Below are 24,999 nucleotides of genomic sequence, written 5' to 3'. Positions count from 1 at the left end.
CTCCCTCCTCCCTCTCTCTCCCGGGCGGTCTCTCTCCCCCCCTCCCGGCCTGCCCGGCCCAAGCCGCCTCCCCCTCCTCTCCTCCTGGGCCGGCCGCCCGGCCCAACCCGAGCGGCGCCCTCCCGCCCGTGCCGCGCACGTGCGCGCGCGTGCGCGCCGTTGCCGCGCGCTGACCGCGCGCCCGACCGCGTGGGGCCCACGCGTCAGGCGCGTCGTCTCCCTCCTCCAGCCGCCCGGCCACCTCTCTCTCTCTCTCCCGGAAACCTAGCTCGCTCCCTCCTCCAAATCCGCTTGATTCAATTGGCCAATTCCAAAATTAATTGGGGGGTTTTAATCCCCAATGAATCCTCTTCAATTGCCCCCAAATTCCCCCTTGATTCGTGCCTTCAATCCCCGGGAACGGACGCGCCAAGTCCGACCGCTTTCCATGGCCGTCGGCCGCCATTCCCGCCGCCGTTCCGACCTCCCCCGTGGCCGGCTCCCTCTTCTCTCATATAAAATGGGATCCTCATCCCCCGTTCTCTCGTTTTAGCCCCCTCCCGAGCCTCCCCGTGGTCCCTAGCCATCTCCCCGCCGCCCTCCTCTCTCTCCCACGCCGCCGGCCGCCTCCAGCCGCCTGTGCCGCCTCGACCGTGCGCCGGCCGGCCGCGCCGTCGCCTCCTCCAGCGTCGCCGCCACCTCCTCCACCCCGGCCTGCCCTCCGTTTCGCGCGGTGACCGCCGGAGGCGCGTTCCCGCCGTCGCCCTTCTCTTTCCTCCGCGCCGGCCGCCTCCAGCCGCCTCTCCCTCCTCGCCGGAGCACCGTCCGGCCGCGCCGTCTTCTCCCTCGGTTGTGGGCAAGCCGAGCAATGTACCCAAGTCAGTGTTTTAATTCTTAAAATTTGCTTAACAACTAAAATGTGGAATGGTTGGCCTGGGTTGGCTTGGGATGAGCTGGGACCCAGGGTCGGGTTGCCAGTTCGGTCTGAATCATCGTAGGCCTTGGGTTAAGGCAGGTTCGTGTGGGTTCACGGCCTTGATTAATAATACTGTGTAGCTCTAGGATCGTCTTTATAAAATGGCTTTGGGCAACTAAGTGACTTTTAAATGCTGTTTACTGCAAAACTTAACCCCTATATCATTACCCCTTGTACCCCCTTGCATTAATCGTGCATCCGCCGGTGTGGCTTGCTGAGTACTGTGGTTGTACTCATTCTTGCTCTATCTTTCTCCCCCCTTCAGTAAGAGAAGCTTTGGAGAAGAAGTCTTAGGTGGAGTCTTGGCTTATACCCCAGTTGAGCGCCTGTGAAGATGGAGCCGTAGGCCCGCTAGTCCGCTGCTGTTTATTTTTGATTGTCAGGCCTTAAGTGCCTTTGTAATAATGTAAATATTATCGATATAATAAAGATGTGTCTTTTATATCATGTTTGTATGGTGTACCCCGGCTTTTCCTGGGACGGGGATTAATACACTAGCGTTCGGAAAAAGGCAATTTTCCCGGTTGCGACAAGCTGGTGTCAGAGCCATCCCGACTGTAGGTTAAGCCAAATGGATAAAACCTAAGGACATATTTTATAAATAAAACTATTTGCGAAAGTTCCTTTTTTCTCCTTCCCCTAATGCTATTTGCAAAAGGTTTACTCCGTTTTTCCTTCTTCGGACTTTCAACTAGTACTAGATGGTTAGTTTTGCGAAGAAGAAGATGGCGTCAATTGTCCGTCAAAACTCCAGAAGACTGTTGGATCCCTTAGCGAAGCAAAGGAAGCAGTGAAGCCAGATGTGAAGCAAGAGTGAAGATCTTGGGAACCCATCGCAGAACCTAAGCCACCCTCTAGTGTTTCGTTTGTCGTGTGTTTCCTTGCTTGCGTGTGTAGCGCGTGGTTTGCATCAGTGGGTTGTGATGTAACCATGCTAGGTTGTTTGCTTAATCAACTTGCAGAATAAGTGCAACAAACAACACATCAACAAGAAGAGTTAGTTCCTTTAAGGTCCTATCTCTAGCTCTGGTCTATTCTTTCCTGGCTTGTTTCCTCTCTCACCTCAATCCCTGTAACAGATGTTTAACAGAGAAAAAGGAAAGAATGTCAGCGGGTATGCCTCAAGTAACTCAAGTTTTCAACTCAATCCACCACTGGCCTCAAGAGAGTTAACCAGGGCACACCCTTGGTCCATTCCAAGCATACTGCTTAGTTCACAGCTACCATTGGTTGGAAGTCAAGACCAAAATCAGTATGTGTTTGATCAAGCATTTGCCACCCAGGTCAATGAGCTTCCAATGCCAGAGGAGCATGTCCCCTTTTGTCATGATTGTAGAGAACAAGGACACTATGCCCTGAATTGTCCATGGGTATATGCCAAAGAAGCCCCTTCCTTTGGTTTAGCAGGGCAGACATCGCTAAACCAGCCTCCTCACACCAAGTCAAGCTTGCAGCCTAGTGTGCAAAGTAGAGAGCCCAATGGAGAGAATCCATTGAATCCCGAGAAATGCTTTTCCTCCTAGCCTTTCGTACCACGTGGGGTCACGTGCTAAGCAAGCCAAAGGCAAGAAGAGTAAGAATCAGAAGAGAAAAGCACCGATGCGAACTGAAGAAGAAGTACGTAAGATGACTATTACCAGCACCGAATGGCCTCCAGCAGGGATAACTATTCCTAGACGGCAAAGAGGAAATACCTTCCGAGGTGCACGACAGTTGACCCAGCACCTTCTAAGCCATGGTGGCAGAGTATCTGATAGTGAAGGGTCAGATCAAGTCTCCTCGGATGATGAAGATGAGTCTCCCCGACATCTCGGCGAGGAAGAGATGGAATCAAAAGCATGCCCCCGTTGTGGAGAAATTGGACATGTTGCTAGCATGTGTCTCACACTCTGCCCTCATTGTGAGGAAGACCATCCACCAGGTGAATGTCCCACCCGCAAGGTCACATGTTTTCTATGCGAAGGTACAAACCATGTGCCCAAGGATTGCCAACTCAGTGTGTTGTTGACCAAGACCGCAGAAATCCAACGAACAACCCTACGATTGTCTCATCAGCTAGTCAGCTCCAACAACAACATCGACGATATCATCCACAGCACCAATGCTCCTCCTGCTGCACCTGACTCTGCAATAAATCATAGCAATAATACCTTCAGCACCAACCATTCTCTGCACCGACGGCCTTAGCAAAGAATTGTCGTCGATGGAAGAAGTTGTGTCTCTCCCCGACCTACTCCAGGCCGAGCAAAGGGCAATCAACCTCAGGAGGGCGATACCAAGCAGAAGACCGTTATTCGCTTCAACCAGCAATCAGAAGGAAGCTTCTCCTGTGAATGATAGCAATATGCAGTCCTATCATATCATCACAGAACCAATCAAGGATGCAGTCACTAGAACAATGCCAGCTATGTAGCCATGTTTGTGATTTTCAGTTCGCTACTTATCACTGTAATCGGGAGTTTGCAGCAATCATGTAATAAATAAATATATTCATGATTATAAATAATGAGCTTGCTACGTTTATGGATGATTCCTGTCGAGGATACAATGTACCGATGTTAAGCACCTTCCCTTTTTGTTTAAGGCAGTGCCTTGTATTCATGTAATAAGGGAGACATGTGTGATAAAAACAAGTTCTATGAGGATTATTTTGGAAGATGCTGATATGGGATCATGCGTATAATTGTTTACTGTCAAAGGAGACCTAGGGTCTCATTCCAGAGGAACTATGTTCTAACCTCGAGTTAATAACCAACCTGTTGATGGAAAAGAAAACCAATTAAACTGTGTCGGATTAAAAAGCCAAAGAGACTTTTGTTTGGACTGAGAGTTTCAGATGTGTCCTCTTTGGATCAAAGGCAACAACCGCCAGTCTAGCTTTTGACGAACCACTTGAAGGTTTCTCTGAAAGGCAGCAGGCTCAAGTACCACATCGTCACCAGAAGCATCCACAACTCTCGGAGTGAAGAGTACTTAGTTGACAAAGGTCAAAAGATGACTGATAGGAGATATCGAAAAAGATGTTTATTACCAGGCAAAGAAGTAGGTCGAAAGGTGATTGATAAGAGGAATCGGGAAAGAACACATCAAGGTCAAAGGTGTAAAGGAATACGTTGAATGCTAACTGAGGACAACATGAAGTGAATAGTGGGAAGTAAACTGAATGTAAAGCAAGTGAATCCGAGTTGCTTGTTCATGGGAGCTATTCCCAGTTATGAACCAAGTGATATGTTCGAAGATAGTTTACAGAGGTCAGATTAAAATCACATCTAACAACGAAGCTTCAGATTTGGCAGGAAAACGATCAGACAATAACAAGTTCAGCAGTAAAGTCATTTAGAAAGATGTCAAAGCATGTCAAGTGGGATAAGTTGGTTCTTTTGAGAAACGTAATTCAAAGGCAAAAGTTATCGACCCTTGCATCGAATAGCAGTAGTATCTAGCACCCGGAGGCCAGGAAAGCTAATATGATGCAGTTAGTGACAAGTTGTCAAACATGGTATGCTGGATAAGCGTGACATCATAGTCCAAAGCATTCAGTGGCAAGTTAGAAGTAAATGATAAGCATGATATTCTTATGATGACAAACATGGTATCCTAGTAATGACAAGCTAGTGTTGACGCATGACATGAAGTGGGTAAGTTGTATGAGGTTGACGCCAAAGATATGAACTATGAGAAGTTCTGGATCTGAAGCCCCATCATCAAGTGCCACAACCCAGTCGAAGTCAGCTAAAGGTTCAACCAGGGACAAGTCAGGTGAAGAGAAGATTCCATCTGCAACAGGAGATCGAGCCAAGCAGTCCAGAGTGGAGGAGTTTTGCTAGGCAAGTTTGTTATAGAAGACGCGACGGAAGAAGTCAGACAAGAAGAGAAGACCGCCCAACCTATCTTCTTGCTAGCCTCCTCGAATCTCGGGGACGAGATTCTTGTAAGGGGGGTGGATTTGTCACGTCCTGATAAATTCATCCCGAATTAAAAATCATTTTCTAAAAGGAATAATAGAATTAATTAAAATTCGGAAAGAAATTGGCAAACACTAAAATACGTGCAAGAAAAATTCAAATGTGGCCCGGAGAATTTTTGTTAAATTCTCCTTGGTCTAAAAGGAGCCCTCAAATTTTACTTGAATTTTTATAGCACCGGAAATAATTATTAAGCAACAAAAACAATTAACAAAGTTTATTAAAAAGAAAAACCTAAAAATAACCCTCCTTCCTCCTTTGGGCCAAGTCTGGCCCAAAGTCCTCCCTCTCTCCCCTCGGCCCGCGGCCGAAGTCTCCCTTTCCTCCCTCTCTTTCTCTCCCTCTCCTTCTCTCCCTCCTCTTGGGCCCCCTTCCCCTCGGCCCAGCTCCCTCCTCCCTCTCTCTCCCGGGCTGTCTCTCCCCCCCCTCCCGGCCTGCCCGGCCCAAGCCGCCTCCCCCTCCTCTCCTCCTGGGCCGGCCGCCCAGCCCAACCCGAGCGGCGCCCTCCCGCCCGTGCCGCGCACGTGCGCGCGCGTGCGCGCGCGTGCGCGCGCGTGCGCGCCGTTGCCGCGCGCTGACCGCGCGCCCGACCGCGTGGGGCCCACGCGTTAGGCGCGTCGTCTCCCTCCTCCAGCCGCCCGGCCACCTCTCTCTCTCTCCCGGAAACCTAGCTCGCTCCCTCCTCCAAATCCGCTTGATTCAATTGGCCAATTCCAAAATTAATTGGGGGGTTTTAATCCCCATTGAATCCTCTTCAATTGCCCCCAAATTCCCCCTTGATTCGTGTCTTCAATCCCCGGGAACGGACGCGCCAAGTCCGGCCGCTTTCCATGGCCGTCGGCCGCCATTCCCGCCGCCGTTCCGACCTCCCCCGTGGCCGGCTCCCTCTTCTCTCATATAAAATGGGATCCTCATCCCCCGTTCTCTCGTTTTAGCCCCCTCCCGAGCCTCCCCGTGGTCCCTAGCCATCTCCCCGCCGCCCTCCTCTCTCTCCCACGCCGCCGGCCGCCTCCAGCCGTGTCACGACCGGAAATCACCCAACAGGCATTCCTGACGTGCGTGTATTATTCCTTGTCCCAGGAGGCAAGGTACACCAAAAGTTGATACAATTCAGAGTTTAACAAGCGGAAGCGTAAATAAAATTATTACACGGGCAACGAAGGCCCAGCACACTCAAAGACAACGAGAAACAGCGGAAGACTAGGGCGACGACCACAGGCGCTTGACGGCAGGCACGAGCTAGACACCAAAGCCTTCATCTTCAAGGAACTCCTCATCTGGGCTTGGGGAAAAAATTGAGCAAGACTGAGTACAACCACCGTACTCAACAAGACACACCCACAAATGCAGAATAATTGCAAGGGAGTACAAAGGAATTATAACATAAGGGGTTAGGGTTGCAGTAAACAGCATTTAAAAGTCACTTATTTGCCCAAAGCTATTTTATAAAGACGATCCTAGAGCTACACAGTATTATTAATCAAGGTCGTGAACCCACACGAACCTGCCTTAACCCAAGGCCTACGATGATTCAGACCGAACTGGCAACCCGACCCTGGGTCCCAGCTCGTCCCAAGCCAACCCAGGCCAACCATTCCACATTTTATTTGTTAAGCAAATTTTAAGAATTAAAACACTGACTTGGGTACATTGCTCGGCTTGCCCATAACCGAGGGCGCGGCTATTCGAATAGATTATACTCTGATCAGAGGTGTACATCTTTACCCACAAGACACATCTTCCTCACGTGTAACCACGTGCCACATATCACCACGGTATACGGACGGAAGACGTGACATAGTTCCCAACCCATCCTAGCCTTAGACAAGAGTACCGACCCAATTCCGCCTACGGCCGGGATACCCGGGACAGGCAGGCAGAACTGAGCCCCTAGCATTGGGCACCAACCCTCCGCCGTATGACATCTCGACTACCGGGCCGCAGCTCGTGTAGCCTTCATTTGTCCTGGAGAATGTCCATCGACCCCCGACTTCATCCATCTCCAATCCGTGTACTTTTGTTTATGACTAGACTGAGCCACAAACTAAGCCTTACCCATTAGACATGTGGAAGTACGGTAGTGCTTTGCAACAGAGGCCCGAGCTTTAGTCCTTATAGTGGCCGGGGTGCTACTTCCCACAACTGGCATGCACCCAAACCCCACCGAAAACAGGTTTTAGGGGTTTTGAAAGAGGAAGAGAGGTGTGTGTCCAATTCCAACATAAGCCAACCATTCCAGAGTATCCAGGTGATATGAATATTTCCCAAGTCTAAAGTTATAAAACCACCTAAGGTTACCTAATTAGATTGCGAAGCATCTACCTAAAATTAAACTAGTGGTGTCATGAGTAGAGAGTCCACTAGTTGAGGTTTTGTTTGCCTAGAGCGAACAAGGTAATAATAATAACAATAACAATAATAATATGGTCATAACAAAGGTAAATAGGCATGGCTAAGTAAAACAGTGATAACGCGGGAATTTAAATAAAGCGATAATGCAATAATTTAAATCAACATAATTTTATAAACTGGGATTCAATATGATCAAGATGATGTGTCTTGCCTTGCTCGTTTTCCCACTCGACGGCTTCGACTTCCACGAAGAGCGGATCTTCCGAAGCTGCAGCGTCTACACGACCAACGGAAAAGAAAAAGGCTTTAACACTAAATAACTCCACATAACAGCAGAAACAAAGCACAAAAATGGGTTCTTTACATCTTAAGGAAAAATTAGAGACTTGAACGGTCCAATTCCGAGTTCAAATGGCCAAGATATGGCCATTTGAAGTTTATATGCTCTTTAAATGAATATTTGCGAATTTCTTCATTTAATTTTCAATTAAAAACACGGATTATTGCGTCAGCCGAGGGGCGGGCGCGCGGACCGGGTCCACGGGAAGTGGGGCCCACGCGTCAGCCGCTCGGTCCACGGTGGACCGGGCGCACGCGGCTGGCGGCTGTCGGCGCCGTGGGTCCCGCGCGTCAGCCGCACCCGCGGGCGCGGGCGGCTGACGGCCGGGCCCACTTGGCAGCCGCGAGGGCGCGCCCAAGGGCGGCCTCGCCGGCGCGGCCGACGGGAGCGGCGTGCACCCGCGCCCCGATGGTCGCCGCCGGCGACCAACGGCGCGGCGGAGTGGCACCCGAGAGAGAGGAGGAAAGGGGGAAGGCGAACGGCGGTCCTTGGCTCACCCCGGGACAACGACGACGACGAGAACGGCGGCCGGAGCGGAGGAAGACGGCGGCGCGGTTCGGGAAGATGATGACGACGGTGCTCCGGCGGTCGGCGGGCGAAGCGGAGCGGCGGACGGGGTCGGCGGCGATGCGGCGATGCCGAAGGAGGGGTCGCCGAGCCGGGAAGAAGAGCGGAGCGACGGCGGCGGCTAACCGAAGGTCGACGGCGACGGCGGAGAGAGAGGAGCACGGCGCTAGCACGATTCCGACGGCGAGAGCGAGCGGCAAGCGGCGGAAACGAAAGAGCGGAGTTCGGGCAACGTTTTTATAGCGCCGGGGGAAGGAAAGAGCGGCCGGAGAGAGAGGAAACGGGCGCGGGGATCTCGGCTCCATTGAATACGCCGGCGAGGATTACGGGCTTGATTCGAACGAATCCGAGGGAGAGAGAGAGGGAAAAGAGGGGGAATCGGGAGAGGGAAACGCGGGGAATAATTCCCCCCTCATTATGGCGCGCGGGGAAGGCGGGATGCGGCGGAATCCGCGGCGGCGGCGGCGCTAGGGCACGGGCGCTGGCGGCGGGCGCGGCGGGAGGAGGAAGATGACAGGTGGGCCCCACCCGTCAGCGAGAGCGGCGGGCGGGCCCGCCTGTCAGCGGCGCGCGCGCGCGGGGAGGCCGATGGGCCGCGGGGAAGGAGAGAGAGAGAGAGGGAGAGGGAGGGAATGGGCCGAGCCGGCCCAAGAGGGAAAAAGGGGGGGGAAAAGCAGACTTCTTTTAGGATTTTCTTTTTATAAACCTTTTCCACTTTGTTTATTTCTTTTCAATTATTATTTGTGCTCTGAAAATTCCACTAAAATTTATTTAAGCATTTTAGGCTTTTAGGAAATATACAAAAATCCTCCAAGCCTCATTTGACTTTTATCTTTGCACATTTTAATTGTTGGAGGCTTTCATTGAATTTTACTTATTCTTTTGCACAATTTCGAGGGTGAATTTTAGAGTCGATTTGGGACGCGACAAACCTACCCCCCTTAAACGGAATCTCGACCCCGAGATTCGGAAGAACTGGCGAAGAGATCGGGATGGGCTGCCTTCAACTCGTCTTCGCGCTCCCACGTAGCTTCTTCTTCGGCGTGGTTGCTCCACTGGACCTTGCAAAAGCGGATTACTCGGTTCCTGGTCCTGCGCTCCATGGTGTCCAGGATTTTCACTGGCCTCTCCACATAGGTCAAGTCTTCGCGAACTTCAATTTGCTCTGAGTCGGCCTGCTCGGATGGCACTCGGAGACATTTCTTGAGTTGCGACACATGGAACACATCATGCACGTTGCCCAAGGAGGCGGGCAACTCCAGCTGGTAAGCAACTTCTCCGCGTCGAGCGATGATACGGAAGGGACCCACATACCGAGGTGCGAGCTTCCCTTTTGTCTGAAACCTGTGTACACCTCGCAATGGCGTGACCCGAAGGTACACAAAATCATCCACTGCGAATTCCAGATCACGACGACGGTTATCTGCATAACTTTTCTGCCGAGACTGTGCCACCTTTAGATTATCCCGAATGATTCTGACTTTAGCTTCGGCTTCTCTCAGGATATCAGTCCCGAACACTTGGCTTTCTCCAACTTGGTCCCACAATAGCGGTGTCCGGCATTTGCGCCCGTACAACGCTTCATAGGGTGCCATTTGTATGCTGGCTTGGTAGCTGTTATTGTAGGAAAACTCGGCATAGGGGAGACTCTTATCCCAAGTCTTCCCGAAATCTAGGACACATACGCGAAGCATATCTTCTAGGATCTGATTTAGACGCTCGGTCTGTCCATCTGTCTGCGGGTGATATGCGGTGCTGAAATTCAATCGAGTACCCAGCTCTTCTTGGAGCTTCTTCCAAAAGTGAGAGGTGAATTGGCTTCCCCTATCAGATACGATTTTCTTGGGAATACCATGGAGACTCACGATCCTAGCGAAGTAGAGCTCCGCTAGTTTGTTCCCTCCATAGGTGGTCTTCACAGGAATGAATCGAGCTACCTTGGTTAATCGATCCACTATTACCCATATAGAATCATATCCACCTTGGGTTTTTGGAAGTCCGGTGATGAAATCCATCCCAATTTCATCCCATTTCCATTCCGGTACTTGGAGAGGTTGGAGAAGTCCGGCCGGTCGTTGGTGTTCTGCCTTGACACGCTGGCACACATCACATAGAGCCACAAACTCTGCAATTTCCCGCTTCATGCTAACCCACCAGTATTTCTCCTTCAAGTCTAAGTACATCTTGGTACTGCCCGGGTGAATGGAATAAGGACTTTCGTGAGCTTCCTGAAGTATCAGCTGTTTAAGTTCTCTGCTATCTGGAACGCATACCCGCTTTCCGTTCCATAAGGTTCCGTGTTCATCCTCTGTGAAACCAGCGGCTTTACCCTGTTTCATATTCTTGAGGAGTCCATGCATGTCCGGATCATTCTTCTGAGCCTCGCGGATTTGATCGAGCAAGGTGGGCTTTGCTTCTAACGCAGCCAAGAATCCGCGACCAACTATGTTTAGGTTCAGGGCTTCCATCTGTTGACTAAGCTCGGGCGGAATGCTACGGACGTTGAGAGTGTTGCAGTGGCTCTTCCGACTTAGAGCGTCGGCAACCACGTTGGCCTTACCAGGATGATAGTGTATTCCCACATCATAATCCTTGATGAGTTCTAACCATCTCCTTTGCCGAAGGTTCAGATCTGACTGAGTGAAGATGTATTTCAAACTCTTATGATCAGTATATATTTCACAGCGGTTCCCAATGAGATAGTGCCGCCAGATTTTTAGAGCATGAACCACCGCTGCTAACTCCAAGTCATGTGTAGGGTAGTTGCCTTCATGAGGTCGTAGCTGGCGTGAGGCATAGGCTACCACATGGCCGTCCTGCATGAGCACGCACCCCAATCCTTGGCGCGAAGCATCACAGTACACCATGAAATCCTTGCGAGTATCCGGCAAGATTAACACTGGCGAGGAAACCAGCTTTTCTTTGAGAGTTTGGAACGCCTTCTCGCATTGCGGGCTCCACACAAATTTCTCTTCTTTTTTCAACAACTGTGTCATGGGTCGAGCGATTTTGGAGAAGTTCTCGATGAATCTCCGGTAATATCCTGCCAAACCTAAGAAACTGCGGACTTGAGTAACTGTCTTGGGTTGCTTCCAATCGGTGACGGCGGTCACTGTTTCGGGGTCCACAGCAACTCCTTTAGCAGATATCACGTGCCCCAAGAATTTGACTTCGGACAACCAGAACTCACACTTGCTGAGCTTGGCATACAATTGATGTTCCCGCAACTTTCCCAACACCAGACGGAGATGGCGCTGATGGTCTTCCTCTGATTGTGAGTATATCAGAATGTCATCGATGAAAACCACAACGAACTTATCCAAGTATTCCATGAACACTTTGTTCATCAAGTTCATGAAGAAGGCAGGCGCATTGGTCAAACCGAACGACATCACCGTGAATTCATACAGTCCATATCGCGTAGTGAATGCGGTCTTCGGAATATCTTCTTCACGAATACGTAATTGGTGATATCCGGAACGAAGATCAATCTTGGAGAATACAGTGGCACCTTTAAGCTGATCGAACAGATCATCGATCCGGGGAAGAGGGTACTTGTTTTTGATGGTGACTTCATTGAGAGCTCTGTAGTCGACGCACATCCTCTTCGTCTTGTCTTTCTTCTCTACAAAAATCACAGGAGCACCCCACGGGGAAGTACTCGGACGTATATACCCCTTTTCTTTCAACTCTTCCAACTGTTTCTTTACTTCGGCCAGTTCGTTTGCTGCCATACGGTAGGGTCGCTTGTACAGAGGAGTGGTTCCTGGAGCAAGATCTATCCGGAACTCAATCTCTCGCTTGGGCGGCATACCAGGTAGTTCTTCCGGAAACACGTCTCCGAACTCTCTGACTACGGGGATTTCTGACAGACCTATCTGATGCAGTTCTGAACTTCTGACAGAGGTTGGAGGTGCAAAGAAAACAACCGGCTGTTCTGGTCCTCGGTACAGAGTGACAGTGCGTCTCGCGCAATCCACTACTCCTTGGAATTGAGCCAACCAATTCATCCCAAGAATCACATCCAAGTTCTTGGTGTCTAGCAGAATCAGATCCGAGGGAAAAGGAATTCCCTGAATTTCTATAGGAACGGCAGGGCTATAATACTTTGCTGTCATAACCCCGCCAGGGGTGGTGATGAGCAGAGGGTTTCTAAGCCTTTCTACCCCCAACTGATTTCTCCCCACGAATGGCACAGATATAAACGAGTGGGAAGCTCCAGAGTCAAACAAAATTGTAGCGGGGATGGAATGAACGAGGAACGTACCAACGATGACGTCTGGGGTTGTCAGCACGTCCTCGGCCGTCACGTGATTCACACGACCACGGATGACGTCCTTGCCACCGTTGTTGGAGCGGGGAGGCGCTTGGCCTTGCTGACGCCTTGGCTTTGGGCATTTATCCGCAAAGTGCCCGGGCTCGAAGCAGTTGAAGCACAGACGCTGCTGACCTTGAGCGTCCCTGCGGCCTTGAACGGGCTGCACAGTTGGCGTAGGAGGACGGGGTGCACGGGTCCCTTGCTGATTCTGTTGCTGCTGCGGCTGTGGGACGCGCACCACGAATTGAGGTCGAGGCGCGGAACGAGGTTGCTGCTGCTGCTGCTGTTGCGAGGAGGATCCCCCTGGGTAGGGATTGGTGTAGCGGACCCTCTGGTTAGCACCCTGCTGATTACGGAAGTTCGCCAAGCGGCGCTTGTGCGATTCCAGCTCCTTGTGCTTGGCTTCCAAGCGGATGCTCTTGTCCACCAGTCGTTGAAAATCCGGATAGTCCCCAGAGACTAAGCGGACGGACAGCTCAGGGTCCATTCCTGCCAAGAACTTCTCCTGCTTCTCCTCGTCTTCCCGCACATCCTCCGGAGCGTACCGGGCCAGATTGTTGAACTCATGCAAATACTCCATCACGGAGCGGTTGCCTTGCTTCAACTCTCGAAATTCCCTTTTCTTGAGAGCCACGACTCCGGCGGGCACATGGGTTCTCCGGAAAGCGGCGGTGAAGCGAGCCCAAGTAATCGGCTGTCCCTCTGGCTGCGTAGCCTGGAAATGGTCCCACCATAGAGATGCGGGCCCTTGCAGCTGGTGGGCGGCGAAGATGACTTTCTCTTCGTCACTGCACTGCACCGTGTCTAGCTTCTTCCCCACGGCATGCAACCAATCCAACGCATCTACGGGATTGTTGGAGCTAGAGAAGGTGGGTGGGCGGATGCGGAGGAATTCGGCGAGTTTAGAGTGTTGTGGGGGTGGTGGTGGAGCATTCTGTTGTGGTGGATTTTGGAGGTGGTGGAGGAAAGCATTCATCATATTGGCTTGTTGGGCGAGGATCTGGGTGAGAATGGCGTTGGTGTCAGGTGGTGGTGGTGGAGGTGGATTGCCTTGGTGGTTGGGGTTGCTGCCCTCGGGTTGGTTGCCTTCACCGGTGTTAACATTTCTCCTGGTCGTCACCATCTGAAAACCCCACATAGAACCAGCAAACAGAGAAGAAGAGCTGACGATTAAACTAACCACCCACGACTACTATTATTCTTAAATTTATCACTGCTATTAAATTGGTTCATTAAGGTTCAAGTTGCTTAGGCAAATAAAATAAGACAGGCTCCGACATAGTTACACCACACACCGGTGTAACCATGCCCCACACAACTCAAGAAGACAAACGAGGAAAAACACACGCGCAAGCCTACTAACTGCTCGTCTACCGCTGCGACGGGCCAGGACGGAAGGTGAGCAACAGCGCACCCTCCGAGCTACCAACGCCGGAGGCTTCCCCCTCCTGGGGAACCACGGGCGCAGGCTCGGCACGAGGGGTCTCGACGAAGCAGGTCCACGCCAGGGACTGACGAACAAGCTCGGGCCTGGAGGTGCTCTTGCGGGCGGTGATCTTCTGGCTGCGGCAGACGCGGCGACGCTTGGGACGGCTGATCTCTCCCTGGGCGATCTTGAGCTGATGCAGCTGCGCCTCCAACGCGTCGAGGTCCTTCTTGAGCTGCAGGTTCTCCTGACGCAGCTCCAGGATCTTCAGGTTGTTCTCCACCATGCCACGACGCACCATCTGGTGGAAGTCGATACGAGCCGCGTCGTACGCCTCCACCATGCGTGCCAGATGCACGACGGTAGCGTCATCCTCCGAGCTGGCGTCTCGGAAGGTGGCGTGGTCGCTGGCTCCTCCGCGACGGGGGTGGTAGCGGTAGGGCGAGTGCTGCAACTCGTCCGGGTAGCGCTGGTGAAGGGTGCCGATGGCGAGGAGAGCGGCGTTCTGGCAAGCGGCGGGGAAGGAATCTCCACCCGCGGTGACTGCCAGCGAAGTCCGCTCGGGAGAGCCGGAGAGGATCACTGCAGTGACCTCCCAACCAGCGTGAGGCTCTGCATCCTCACCCTCCTGATCCGGGAGCGGCCTGGCCTGGTAATCCACTCCATGTGGATACCCCAAGACCACGCACATGCCTCGCAGCTCCAAGACGAAGCCAGTCATGTGCAAACCACGACGGGTAACGCTGCCGGCCATCTACAAACAAAAACAAAAGAAAAGCAACATTTAAAAGATCAGATTTTGATGATAAGTGAAGCAGCAAGACAAAGAGAGAATAGCGGGTTTTCACAAATAACAGAGGATTTTTATTTTTGAAAATATAGCTAAGGCTTGGGATCTACGGCTCGTCCTAGGGTCAAGGGAGGCTCTGATACCAACTTGTCACGACCGGAAATCACCCAACAGGCATTCCTGACGTGCGTGTATTATTCCTTGTCCCAGGAGGCAAGGTACACCAAAAGTTGATACAATTCAGAGTTTAACAAGCGGAAGCGTAAATAAAATTATTACACGGGCAACGAAGGCCCAGCACACTCAAAGACAACGAGAAACAGCGGAAGACTAGGGCGACGACCACAGGCGCTTGACGGCAGGCACGAGCTAGACACCAAAGCCTTCATCTTCAAGGAACTCCTCATCTGGGCTTGGGGAAAAAATTGAGCAAGACTGAGTACAACCACCGTACTCAACAAGACACACCCACAAATGCAGAATAATTGCAAGGGAGTACAAAGGAATTATAACATAAGGGGTTAGGGTTGCAGTAAACAGCATTTAAAAGTCACTTATTTGCCCAAAGCTATTTTATAAAGACGATCCTAGAGCTACACAGTATTATTAATCAAGGTCGTGAACCCACACGAACCTGCCTTAACCCAAGGCCTACGATGATTCAGACCGAACTGGCAACCCGACCCTGGGTCCCAGCTCGTCCCAAGCCAACCCAGGCCAACCATTCCACATTTTATTTGTTAAGCAAATTTTAAGAATTAAAACACTGACTTGGGTACATTGCTCGGCTTGCCCATAACCGAGGGCGCGGCTATTCGAATAGATTATACTCTGATCAGAGGTGTACATCTTTACCCACAAGACACATCTTCCTCACGTGTAACCACGTGCCACATACCACCACGGTATACGGACGGAAGACGTGACATAGTTCCCAACCCATCCTAGCCTTAGACAAGAGTACCGACCCAATTCCGCCTACGGCCGGGATACCCGGGACAGGCAGGCAGAACTGAGCCCCTAGCATTGGGCACCAACCCTCCGCCGTATGACATCTCGACTACCGGGCCGCAGCTCGTGTAGCCTTCATTTGTCCTGGAGAATGTCCATCGACCCCCGACTTCATCCATCTCCAATCCGTGTACTTTTGTTTATGACTAGACTGAGCCACAAACTAAGCCTTACCCATTAGACATGTGGAAGTACGGTAGTGCTTTGCAACAGAGGCCCGAGCTTTAGTCCTTATAGTGGCCGGGGTGCTACTTCCCACAACTGGCATGCACCCAAACCCCACCGAAAACAGGTTTTAGGGGTTTTGAAAGAGGAAGAGAGGTGTGTGTCCAATTCCAACATAAGCCAACCATTCCAGAGTATCCAGGTGATATGAATATTTCCCAAGTCTAAAGTTATAAAACCACCTAAGGTTACCTAATTAGATTGCGAAGCATCTACCTAAAATTAAACTAGTGGTGTCATGAGTAGAGAGTCCACTAGTTGAGGTTTTGTTTGCCTAGAGCGAACAAGGTAATAATAATAACAATAACAATAATAATATGGTCATAACAAAGGTAAATAGGCATGGCTAAGTAAAACAGTGATAACGCGGGAATTTAAATAAAGCGATAATGCAATAATTTAAATCAACATAATTTTATAAACTGGGATTCAATATGATCAAGATGATGTGTCTTGCCTTGCTCGTTTTCCCACTCGACGGCTTCGACTTCCACGAAGAGCGGATCTTCCGAAGCTGCAGCGTCTACACGACCAACGGAAAAGAAAAAGGCTTTAACACTAAATAACTCCACATAACAGCAGAAACAAAGCACAAAAATGGGTTCTTTACATCTTAAGGAAAAATTAGAGACTTGAACGGTCCAATTCCGAGTTCAAATGGCCAAGATATGGCCATTTGAAGTTTATATGCTCTTTAAATGAATATTTGCGAATTTCTTCATTTAATTTTCAATTAAAAACACGGATTATTGCGTCAGCCGAGGGGCGGGCGCGCGGACCGGGTCCACGGGAAGTGGGGCCCACGCGTCAGCCGCTCGGTCCACGGTGGACCGGGCGCACGCGGCTGGCGGCTGTCGGCGCCGTGGGTCCCGCGCGTCAGCCGCACCCGCGGGCGCGGGCGGCTGACGGCCGGGCCCACTTGGCAGCCGCGAGGGCGCGCCCAAGGGCGGCCTCGCCGGCGCGGCCGACGGGAGCGGCGTGCACCCGCGCCCCGATGGTCGCCGCCGGCGACCAACGGCGCGGCGGAGTGGCACCCGAGAGAGAGGAGGAAAGGGGGAAGGCGAACGGCGGTCCTTGGCTCACCCCGGGACAACGACGACGACGAGAACGGCGGCCGGAGCGGAGGAAGACGGCGGCGCGGTTCGGGAAGATGATGACGACGGTGCTCCGGCGGTCGGCGGGCGAAGCGGAGCGGCGGACGGGGTCGGCGGCGATGCGGCGATGCCGAAGGAGGGGTCGCCGAGCCGGGAAGAAGAGCGGAGCGACGGCGGCGGCTAACCGAAGGTCGACGGCGACGGCGGAGAGAGAGGAGCACGGCGCTAGCACGATTCCGACGGCGAGAGCGAGCGGCAAGCGGCGGAAACGAAAGAGCGGAGTTCGGGCAACGTTTTTATAGCGCCGGGGGAAGGAAAGAGCGGCCGGAGAGAGAGGAAACGGGCGCGGGGATCTCGGCTCCATTGAATACGCCGGCGAGGATTACGGGCTTGATTCGAACGAATCCGAGGGAGAGAGAGAGGGAAAAGAGGGGGAATCGGGAGAGGGAAACGCGGGGAATAATTCCCCCCTCATTATGGCGCGCGGGGAAGGCGGGATGCGGCGGAATCCGCGGCGGCGGCGGCGCTAGGGCACGGGCGCTGGCGGCGGGCGCGGCGGGAGGAGGAAGATGACAGGTGGGCCCCACCCGTCAGCGAGAGCGGCGGGCGGGCCCGCCTGTCAGCGGCGCGCGCGCGCGGGGAGGCCGATGGGCCGCGGGGAAGGAGAGAGAGAGAGAGGGAGAGGGAGGGAATGGGCCGAGCCGGCCCAAGAGGGAAAAAGGGGGGGGAAAAGCAGACTTCTTTTAGGATTTTCTTTTTATAAACCTTTTCCACTTTGTTTATTTCTTTTCAATTATTATTTGTGCTCTGAAAATTCCACTAAAATTTATTTAAGCATTTTAGGCTTTTAGGAAATATACAAAAATCCTCCAAGCCTCATTTGACTTTTATCTTTGCACATTTTAATTGTTGGAGGCTTTCATTGAATTTTACTTATTCTTTTGCACAATTTCGAGGGTGAATTTTAGAGTCGATTTGGGACGCGACAAGCCGCCTGTGCCGCCTCGACCGTGCGCCGGCCGGCCGCGCCGTCGCCTCCTCCAGCGTCGCCGCCACCTCCTCCACCCCGGCCTGCCCTCCGTTTCGCGCGGTGACCGCCGGAGGCGCGTTCCCGCCGTCGCCCTTCTCTTTCCTCCGCGCCGGCCGCCTCCAGCCGCCTCTCCCTCCTCGCCGGAGCACCGTCCGGCCGCGCCGTCTTCTCCCTCGGCCTCGCAGCCACCTCCTCTCCCTCGGTCAGCCCTCCGTTTCGCGGGGAAAGCACCAGAGACGCGTCCTCGCCGGCAAAACAGTGGCGTTGCCGCCACTGTTCCACCTCCGGCCGCCACTGTCGCGTTTCCCGTGAGCCGGCCGACATCGCCACCACCTCCCTCGGCTCCGCGACGCCGCCCTCCACCCCGGCTGCTCCTCGGTTTCGCCAGAACGCCGTCGCCGCGCCGGCCTCTCCATCCTCTTCGTCGCCGGCGTCCTTTCGGCCACCCATTCCTCCTCGTCGGCTCGTCGCCCCGCTGCACCACCACCTTCTCCAACATCGCAGCAGCGCGTTCCACGCCGTCCCCTCCTCCGCTCAGCCGCTGCTGCCTGCCATCATCGTTTCCTCGTCACCGTTCGTCCTCGCCGATCGACGTCCCGTCGGTCGCCCGGCTCGTCGTCTCGCGGCGCCGCCTCCGTCATCATCATCGCTGCGGCGTGTTCCACGCCGTCCTCGTCCCCGTGCAGCCGCTGCCGGCTGTCCTCGTCGCCTCCTCGCCGGTCCCGGTCGTCGTCGTCGTCGTCGTCCTCTCGTCGTTCCCGGTCGTCGTGGCGTTCGTCCCTCCGTCGAGCCGTTCTCGTCCGTCGTCCGCGTTCGTCAAGCGAGCCGCTGCAGCCCCGTCCTCGTCTTCGTCCACGGCTCCGCGTCGTCAAGCCTCGTGCCGGCCGCGTCTCGCCTTCGTCCTAGGATCGCCGCCGAAGTCGTCCCCTCGCCGTTCGTCTCCGTAGTTCCCGGCCGCCTCCGCCGCGCCCGTTCGTCGTTGTCGTTCCCTCGCCTCGTCGAGTGGTGGTAAGGTCTCCCCTCTCGCTGCCCCGTCCTTGTTCTTCCGGTGTCGCCCCGTACCAGTTGTGCGGTCGTCGACCCCGGTACCCGTGTACCGGTGTCGGTAGTCGTTCACGCGTGCGGGTGGTGACCGTGTAGTGTCCGTGTTAGTGTGCCCGCTCGGTAGCCGCGTGGTTTCCACGTGTGCAGGCCGTGTGTTGTTTAATGGAGTCCGTTTGTCGGCCACTCGCCTCGGTTGACACACGGGGTCTGCTTCCGTCGACCCGGGGACCGCCTCTGTGTACTCGGTCTACCGCGGTCCTTTAGGTTGACATGTGGGGTCCGCATGTCAACGGCGCAGCCTTCCTGTCTTTTCCAGGCTAGCGCTTACACATGTTTTATAGTTGCAAAGCTTAATTATAATAATCCGCAAATCCCCATATAACAGCATTAAACTTCGGATGATCATATCTTGGTCATACGAACTCCGAATCGATCCGTTCAAGTCTCTTAATGTTTGTTATAACCTAAAGAACCCTGTGCTTTGTTTTTATGTATTGTTATTGCTTCTTTATAGGCTTGTAGCTTTGCTTGTGTGCTTCGCGTAGCTTTCATCGTTCCGGAGGTTCCCAAAGCGTGGTTCGTGGTCGTCGCCGAAGGTTCGGAAGGCCGTTCTCTCTGAGCAAGGCAAGTCACATCATCCTTGAGCATATTGAATCCCAGTTTATAAAATTATTTTGATTTAAATTAATGCATTATCGCTTTATTTAAATTCCCGCGTTATCACTGTTTTATTTAGCCATGCCTATTTACCTTTGTTATGACCTTATTATTGTTGCTATTGTTATTATTACCTTGTTCACCCTAGGAAAATAAAACCCCAACTAGTGGGTACTCTATTTATGGTTCCACTAGTATGAACTTAGGTAGATGCTTCGCTGGATAATTAGGCAACATTAGGTGGTTTTATAACTTTAGACTTTGGGAAATCTCATATCATTTGGATACTATGGAATGGTTGGCTTATGGTGGAATTGGACATACCCCTCTCTTCCTCTTTCAAAGCCCCTAAAACCTGTTTTTCGGTGGGGTTTGGGTGCATGCCAGTTGTGGGAAGTAGCACCCCGGCCACTATAAGGATTAAGCTCGGGCCTCTGTTGCAAAGCACTACCGTACTTCCACATGTCTAGTGGGTAAGGCTTAGTTTGTGGCTCAGTCTGGTTATAAACAAAAGTACACGGATTGGAGATGGATGAAGTCGGGGGTCGATGGACATTCTCTAGGACAAATGAAGGCTACACGAGCTGCGGCCCGGTAGTCGAGATGTCATGGCACAGGGCTGGTGTCCTGCTGCTAGGGAGCTCAATCCTGCCTGCCTGTCCCGGGGGTTCCGGCCGTAGGTAGGATTGGGTCGGTACTCTTGTTTATGGCTAGGATGGGTTGGGAACTATGTCACGTCTTCCGTCCGTATACCGTGGTGGTATGTGGCACGTGGTTACACGTGAGGAAGATGTGTCTTGTGGGTAAAGATGTACACCTCTGATCAGAGTATAATCTATTCGAATAGCCGCGCCCTCGGTTATGGGCAAGCCGAGCAATGTACCCAAGTCAGTGTTTTAATTCTTAAAATTTGCTTAAGAACTAAAATGTGGAATGGTTGGCCTGGGTTGGCTTGGGACGAGCTGGGACCCAGGGTCGGGTTGCCAGTTCGGTCTGAATCATCGTAGGCCTTGGGTTAAGGCAGGTTCGTGTGGGTTCACGGCCTTGATTAATAATACTGTGTAGCTCTAGGATCGTCTTTATAAAATGGCTTTGGGCAACTAAGTGACTTTTAAATGCTGTTTACTGCAAAACTTAACCCCTATATCATTACCCCTTGTACCCCCTTGCATTAATCGTGCATCCGCCGGTGTGGCTTGCTGAGTACTGTGGTTGTACTCATTCTTGCTCTATCTTTCTCCCCCCTTCAGTAAGAGAAGCTTTGGAGAAGAAGTCTTAGGTGGAGTCTTGGCTTATACCCCAGTTGAGCGCCTGTGAAGATGGAGCCGTAGGCCCGCTAGTCCGCTGCTGTTTATTTTTGATTGTCAGGCCTTAAGTGCCTTTGTAATAATGTAAATATTATCGATATAATAAAGATGTGTCTTTTATATCATGTTTGTATGGTGTACCCCGGCTTTTCCTGGGACGGGGATTAATACACTAGCGTTCGGAAAAAGGCAATTTTCCCGGTCGCGACATGCAATCTGTTGGAGGTAAGTGGTATGTGTTGGTTATTGTTGATGATTTTTCTCGATATTCTTGGGTTTTCTTTATGGCAACTAAGGACGAAGCTTTTCAACACTTTCGTGGTTTGTTTCTTCGATTGGATCTTGAATTTCCTGGTTCTTTGAAAAGAATTCGAAGTGATAATGGTGGTGAGTTTAAAAATGCTTCTTTTGAACAGTTTTGCAATGAAAGAGGTCTTGAACATGAATTTTCTTCTCCTCGTGTTCCACAACAAAACGGTGTTGTTGAAAGGAAAAATCGTGTTTTGGTTGAGATGGCTAGATGAGTATAAAACTCCTAGAAAATTTTGGGCTGAGGCGATTAACACTGCTTGTTATATTTCAAATCGAGTTTTCTTGAGATCTAAACTTGGAAAAACTTCTTATGAACTTCGGTTTGGACATAAACCCAAAGTTTCACATTTGCGTGTTTTTGGTTGCAAATGCTTTGTCTTGAAATCTGGAAATTTGGATAAGTTTGAGGCACGTTCTACCGATGTATTGTTTCTTGGTTACCCTGCTCATACTCGTGGTTACCGTGTACTTATTTTGGAGACTAACAAAATCGTTGAGACTTGCGAAGTTTCTTTTGATGAGGCTAGTCCAGGTACTAAATCCGATATTGCAGGTACATTGTCACAGGTTCAGAGGGAGGATGGTCGTATTTTTGAAGACAAGAGCGACGACAACAACGATGACGAGGTCGGCTCGGCCGGTCAAACCGGGCGCCAGGCCGGTCAGACCGCCGGCACACCTCCGGTCAGACCGGCTCATGAGGAGCGGTCAGACCGGCTCATGAGGAGCGGTCAGACCGGCTAGGGTCATCGGGTTCGGGTACTGTTGATGCTGATCGAGATGGTCCTCCAGAGAATTCAACTTCAACTAGTACTGATACAGAACGTGGATCAACTTCAGAAGTTGTTGCTCCTTTACACATTCAACGACGACATCCGCCGGAACAAATTATTGGTAATATAGGTGAGCGGACAATAAGGTCTAAGGTAACGACTCATGATGTTTGTGCAAATTCTGCATTTGTTGCTTCTTTTGAACCCAAAGATGTGCCACATGCATTAACTGATGAATCGTGGATTATCGCCATGCATGAAGAACTTGAAAATTTTGAGAGAAACAAAGTTTGGACTTTAGTTGAACCACCTTCTGGACTTAATATTATTGGAACCAAGTGGGTTTTCAAAAATAAACAAAATGAGGATGGTTTGATTGTGAGAAATAAAGCTAGACTTGTTGCTCAAGGTTTTACCCAGGTGGAGGGTTTGGATTTTGATGAAACTTTTGCTCCTGTTGCTAGAGTTGAGGCAATTAGACTTTTGTTGTCTTTTGCTGCTTCAAAAGGTTTTAAATTGTATCAAATGGATGTGAAAAGTGCTTTTCTAAATGGTTTTATACAGGAGAAAGTTTATGTCAAACAACCACCAGGTTTTGAAAATCCTGATTTTCCCAACCATGTTTTTAAATTGTCTAAAGCTTTGTATGGTTTGAAAGAAGCTCCTAGGGCATGGTATGATAGGCTTAAGAACTTTTTTCTTACGAAAGGTTTTACAATGGGAAAGGTTGACAAAATGCTTTTTGTTCTTAAGCATGGTGATAATCAACTGTTCGTTCAGATTTATGTGGATGATATTATCTTTGGTTGTTCGACTCACGCGTTGGTTGTAGATTTTGCTGAAACTATGCCCAGGGAATTTGAGATGAGCATGATGGTTGAGTTATCGTACATTTTGGGATTGCAAATTAAGCAAACACCTCAAGGTACTTTTGTGCATCAAACAAAGTATACGAAGGATCTTTTGAGACGGTTCAAGATGGAGAATTGCAAGCCAATTTCAACACCAATTGGTTCTACACCTGTGTTGGATCCTGATGAAGATGGTGAAGCTGTTGATCAAAAGGAGAATAGAAGTATGATTGGATCTTTGTTGTATCTAACTGCTTCTAGGCCAGACATACAATTTGCTGTGTGTTTGTGTGCACGCTTTCAAGCTTCTCCTCGTGCTTCACATCGTCAAGCGGTCAAGCGTATAATGAGGTATTTGAATCATACACTTGAGTTTGGAATTTGGAATTTGGTATTCTACTTCATCTTCTATATGCTTAAGTGGATATTCCGATGCTGATTTTGGTGGTTGTAGAATTGATAGGAAAAGTACTAGTAGAACATGTCATTTTCTTGGTACATCATTGATTGCATGGTCTTCTAGGAAACAATCTAGTGTTGCTCAATCAACTGCTGAATCTGAATATATTGTTGCTGCTAGTTGTTGTTCACAGATTATTTGGCTTTTATCTACTTTGAAAGATTATGGTCTTACTCTTGAGAAAGTGCCTCTCTTTTGTGATAATACTAGTGCTATTAACATTGCTAAGAATCCTGTTCGACACTCACGCACATAGCGCATTGATATTCGCTTTCACTTTTTGAGGGATCATGTTGAGAAGGGAGATGTTGAATTGCAATTTTTGGACATAAAGTTGCAACTTGCTGATATTTTCACTAAACCTTTGGATTTAAATCGTTTTGCTTTTCTTCGTGATGAATTGGGAATAATTCATCCTTTTGGCATGGTTTGAGGGGGAGTTTGTACCTCATGGTTTTATCAAGTAATAATATGACAATGAAAAATTGAGAAAAGAGATATTTGTTTATACATATGGTATTTTCTTGTGCATGCTAGCAATACTTTGAAGGTTTATTTGTCTCTAGCATAGCTTGTATGTATTCTAGTCTTTTCATGAGATTTAGATTTTGCTTTTAAGGGAGATGATGCATGACACTTAAATTCTATACTTGAATTAAGCAAATATGCAATGTTCATGCTAGCATATGGTTTGATCTATAAATGCTTTATATATATGCTTTATTGACTTGTTATTCCTCAAATAGCTTTAATTGCTTATTGTGAAAAGAGAATAAAAAATATGAAAAAATGAATACCGAATCCTTGGAAACAGTCTTGACGACAATGACGTATTCGATGTGAGCAAAATAATGGGTGCCGAATCCCTAGAAACAGACTTGACGACAGGGACGTACCCGGAATAAAAGAGAAAAATATGAGCAAAAAGGCTCAAGAAAAGAAAAAGTTGAAAAAAATTTTTCTCTTGGTTATTTTGTGCTAAAGTTTATTTGAGAAAGAGTGATAAATGCAATAAGTATATGTGTTTAGTGTTTATTATAAATCGTATGAAATCATGAATTTTGATTGTTGATTCAAGCTTAATTGTAAAATCTTTGATTCATGGTTATACTTTAATGCATGCATGTTATATTATAGATGGGTTCATCTTCTTTTTATTGCAACACATGACTTGATATGCTATATATATGCTAAGCTCTTGAACATTAATGAACATAATTTCTATGCATGATGAAATCATTGTCAAAAGGGGGATAAGTAATATGAAAATTTTTGGATTGTTGGAGAAGCAAGGTGAATTTTAGGAGAGTTGTTGAGAAGAGCATGTTTTTGGTTCAATTGAGAATTTCTTTCTTTTGAAAAGGGGGAGAAGTTTTCTTTTGGATTTTTCGAGCACGATGTATACGTTTGTACGAAGTGTGCTTTTTACCACTTTTGTTTTTATTTTTCCGAACACCAAAACATTTTTGATGGGTTTGCCAATGTGTTCATCAAGGAGGAGATTGTAAAATCAAAGGTGTTT

The 24,999-nt window shown here is 50.1% G+C and overlaps 1 protein-coding gene across 1 annotated transcript in view; it reads right to left on the bottom strand.

Annotated features, from left to right (window-relative positions):
• Positions 1–9,900: 9,900 nt before the first annotated feature.
• Positions 9,901–24,999, bottom strand: part of LOC136354572 (uncharacterized) — a gene marked incomplete at its 3' end in the record, with an annotated part of 33,586 nt that continues 18,487 nt past the window's right edge. The window contains exons 2-4 of the mRNA XM_066306072.1: positions 11,866–12,234; positions 10,740–11,637; positions 9,901–9,962 (exon numbers count right to left, since the gene is read on the bottom strand). Coding sequence (XP_066162169.1) covers positions 9,901–9,962; positions 10,740–11,637; positions 11,866–12,234 — 1,329 coding nt within the window. The remainder of the gene's footprint in view (positions 9,963–10,739; positions 11,638–11,865; positions 12,235–24,999) is intronic.

The sequence above is a fragment of the Oryza sativa genome, chromosome 12, assembly GCF_034140825.1.
Source record: "Oryza sativa Japonica Group chromosome 12, ASM3414082v1".
Taxonomy (NCBI): domain Eukaryota; kingdom Viridiplantae; phylum Streptophyta; class Magnoliopsida; order Poales; family Poaceae; genus Oryza; species Oryza sativa.
The sequence above is the reverse complement of the archived record's forward strand: the minus strand, read 5'-3'. Positions and strand labels throughout refer to the sequence as shown.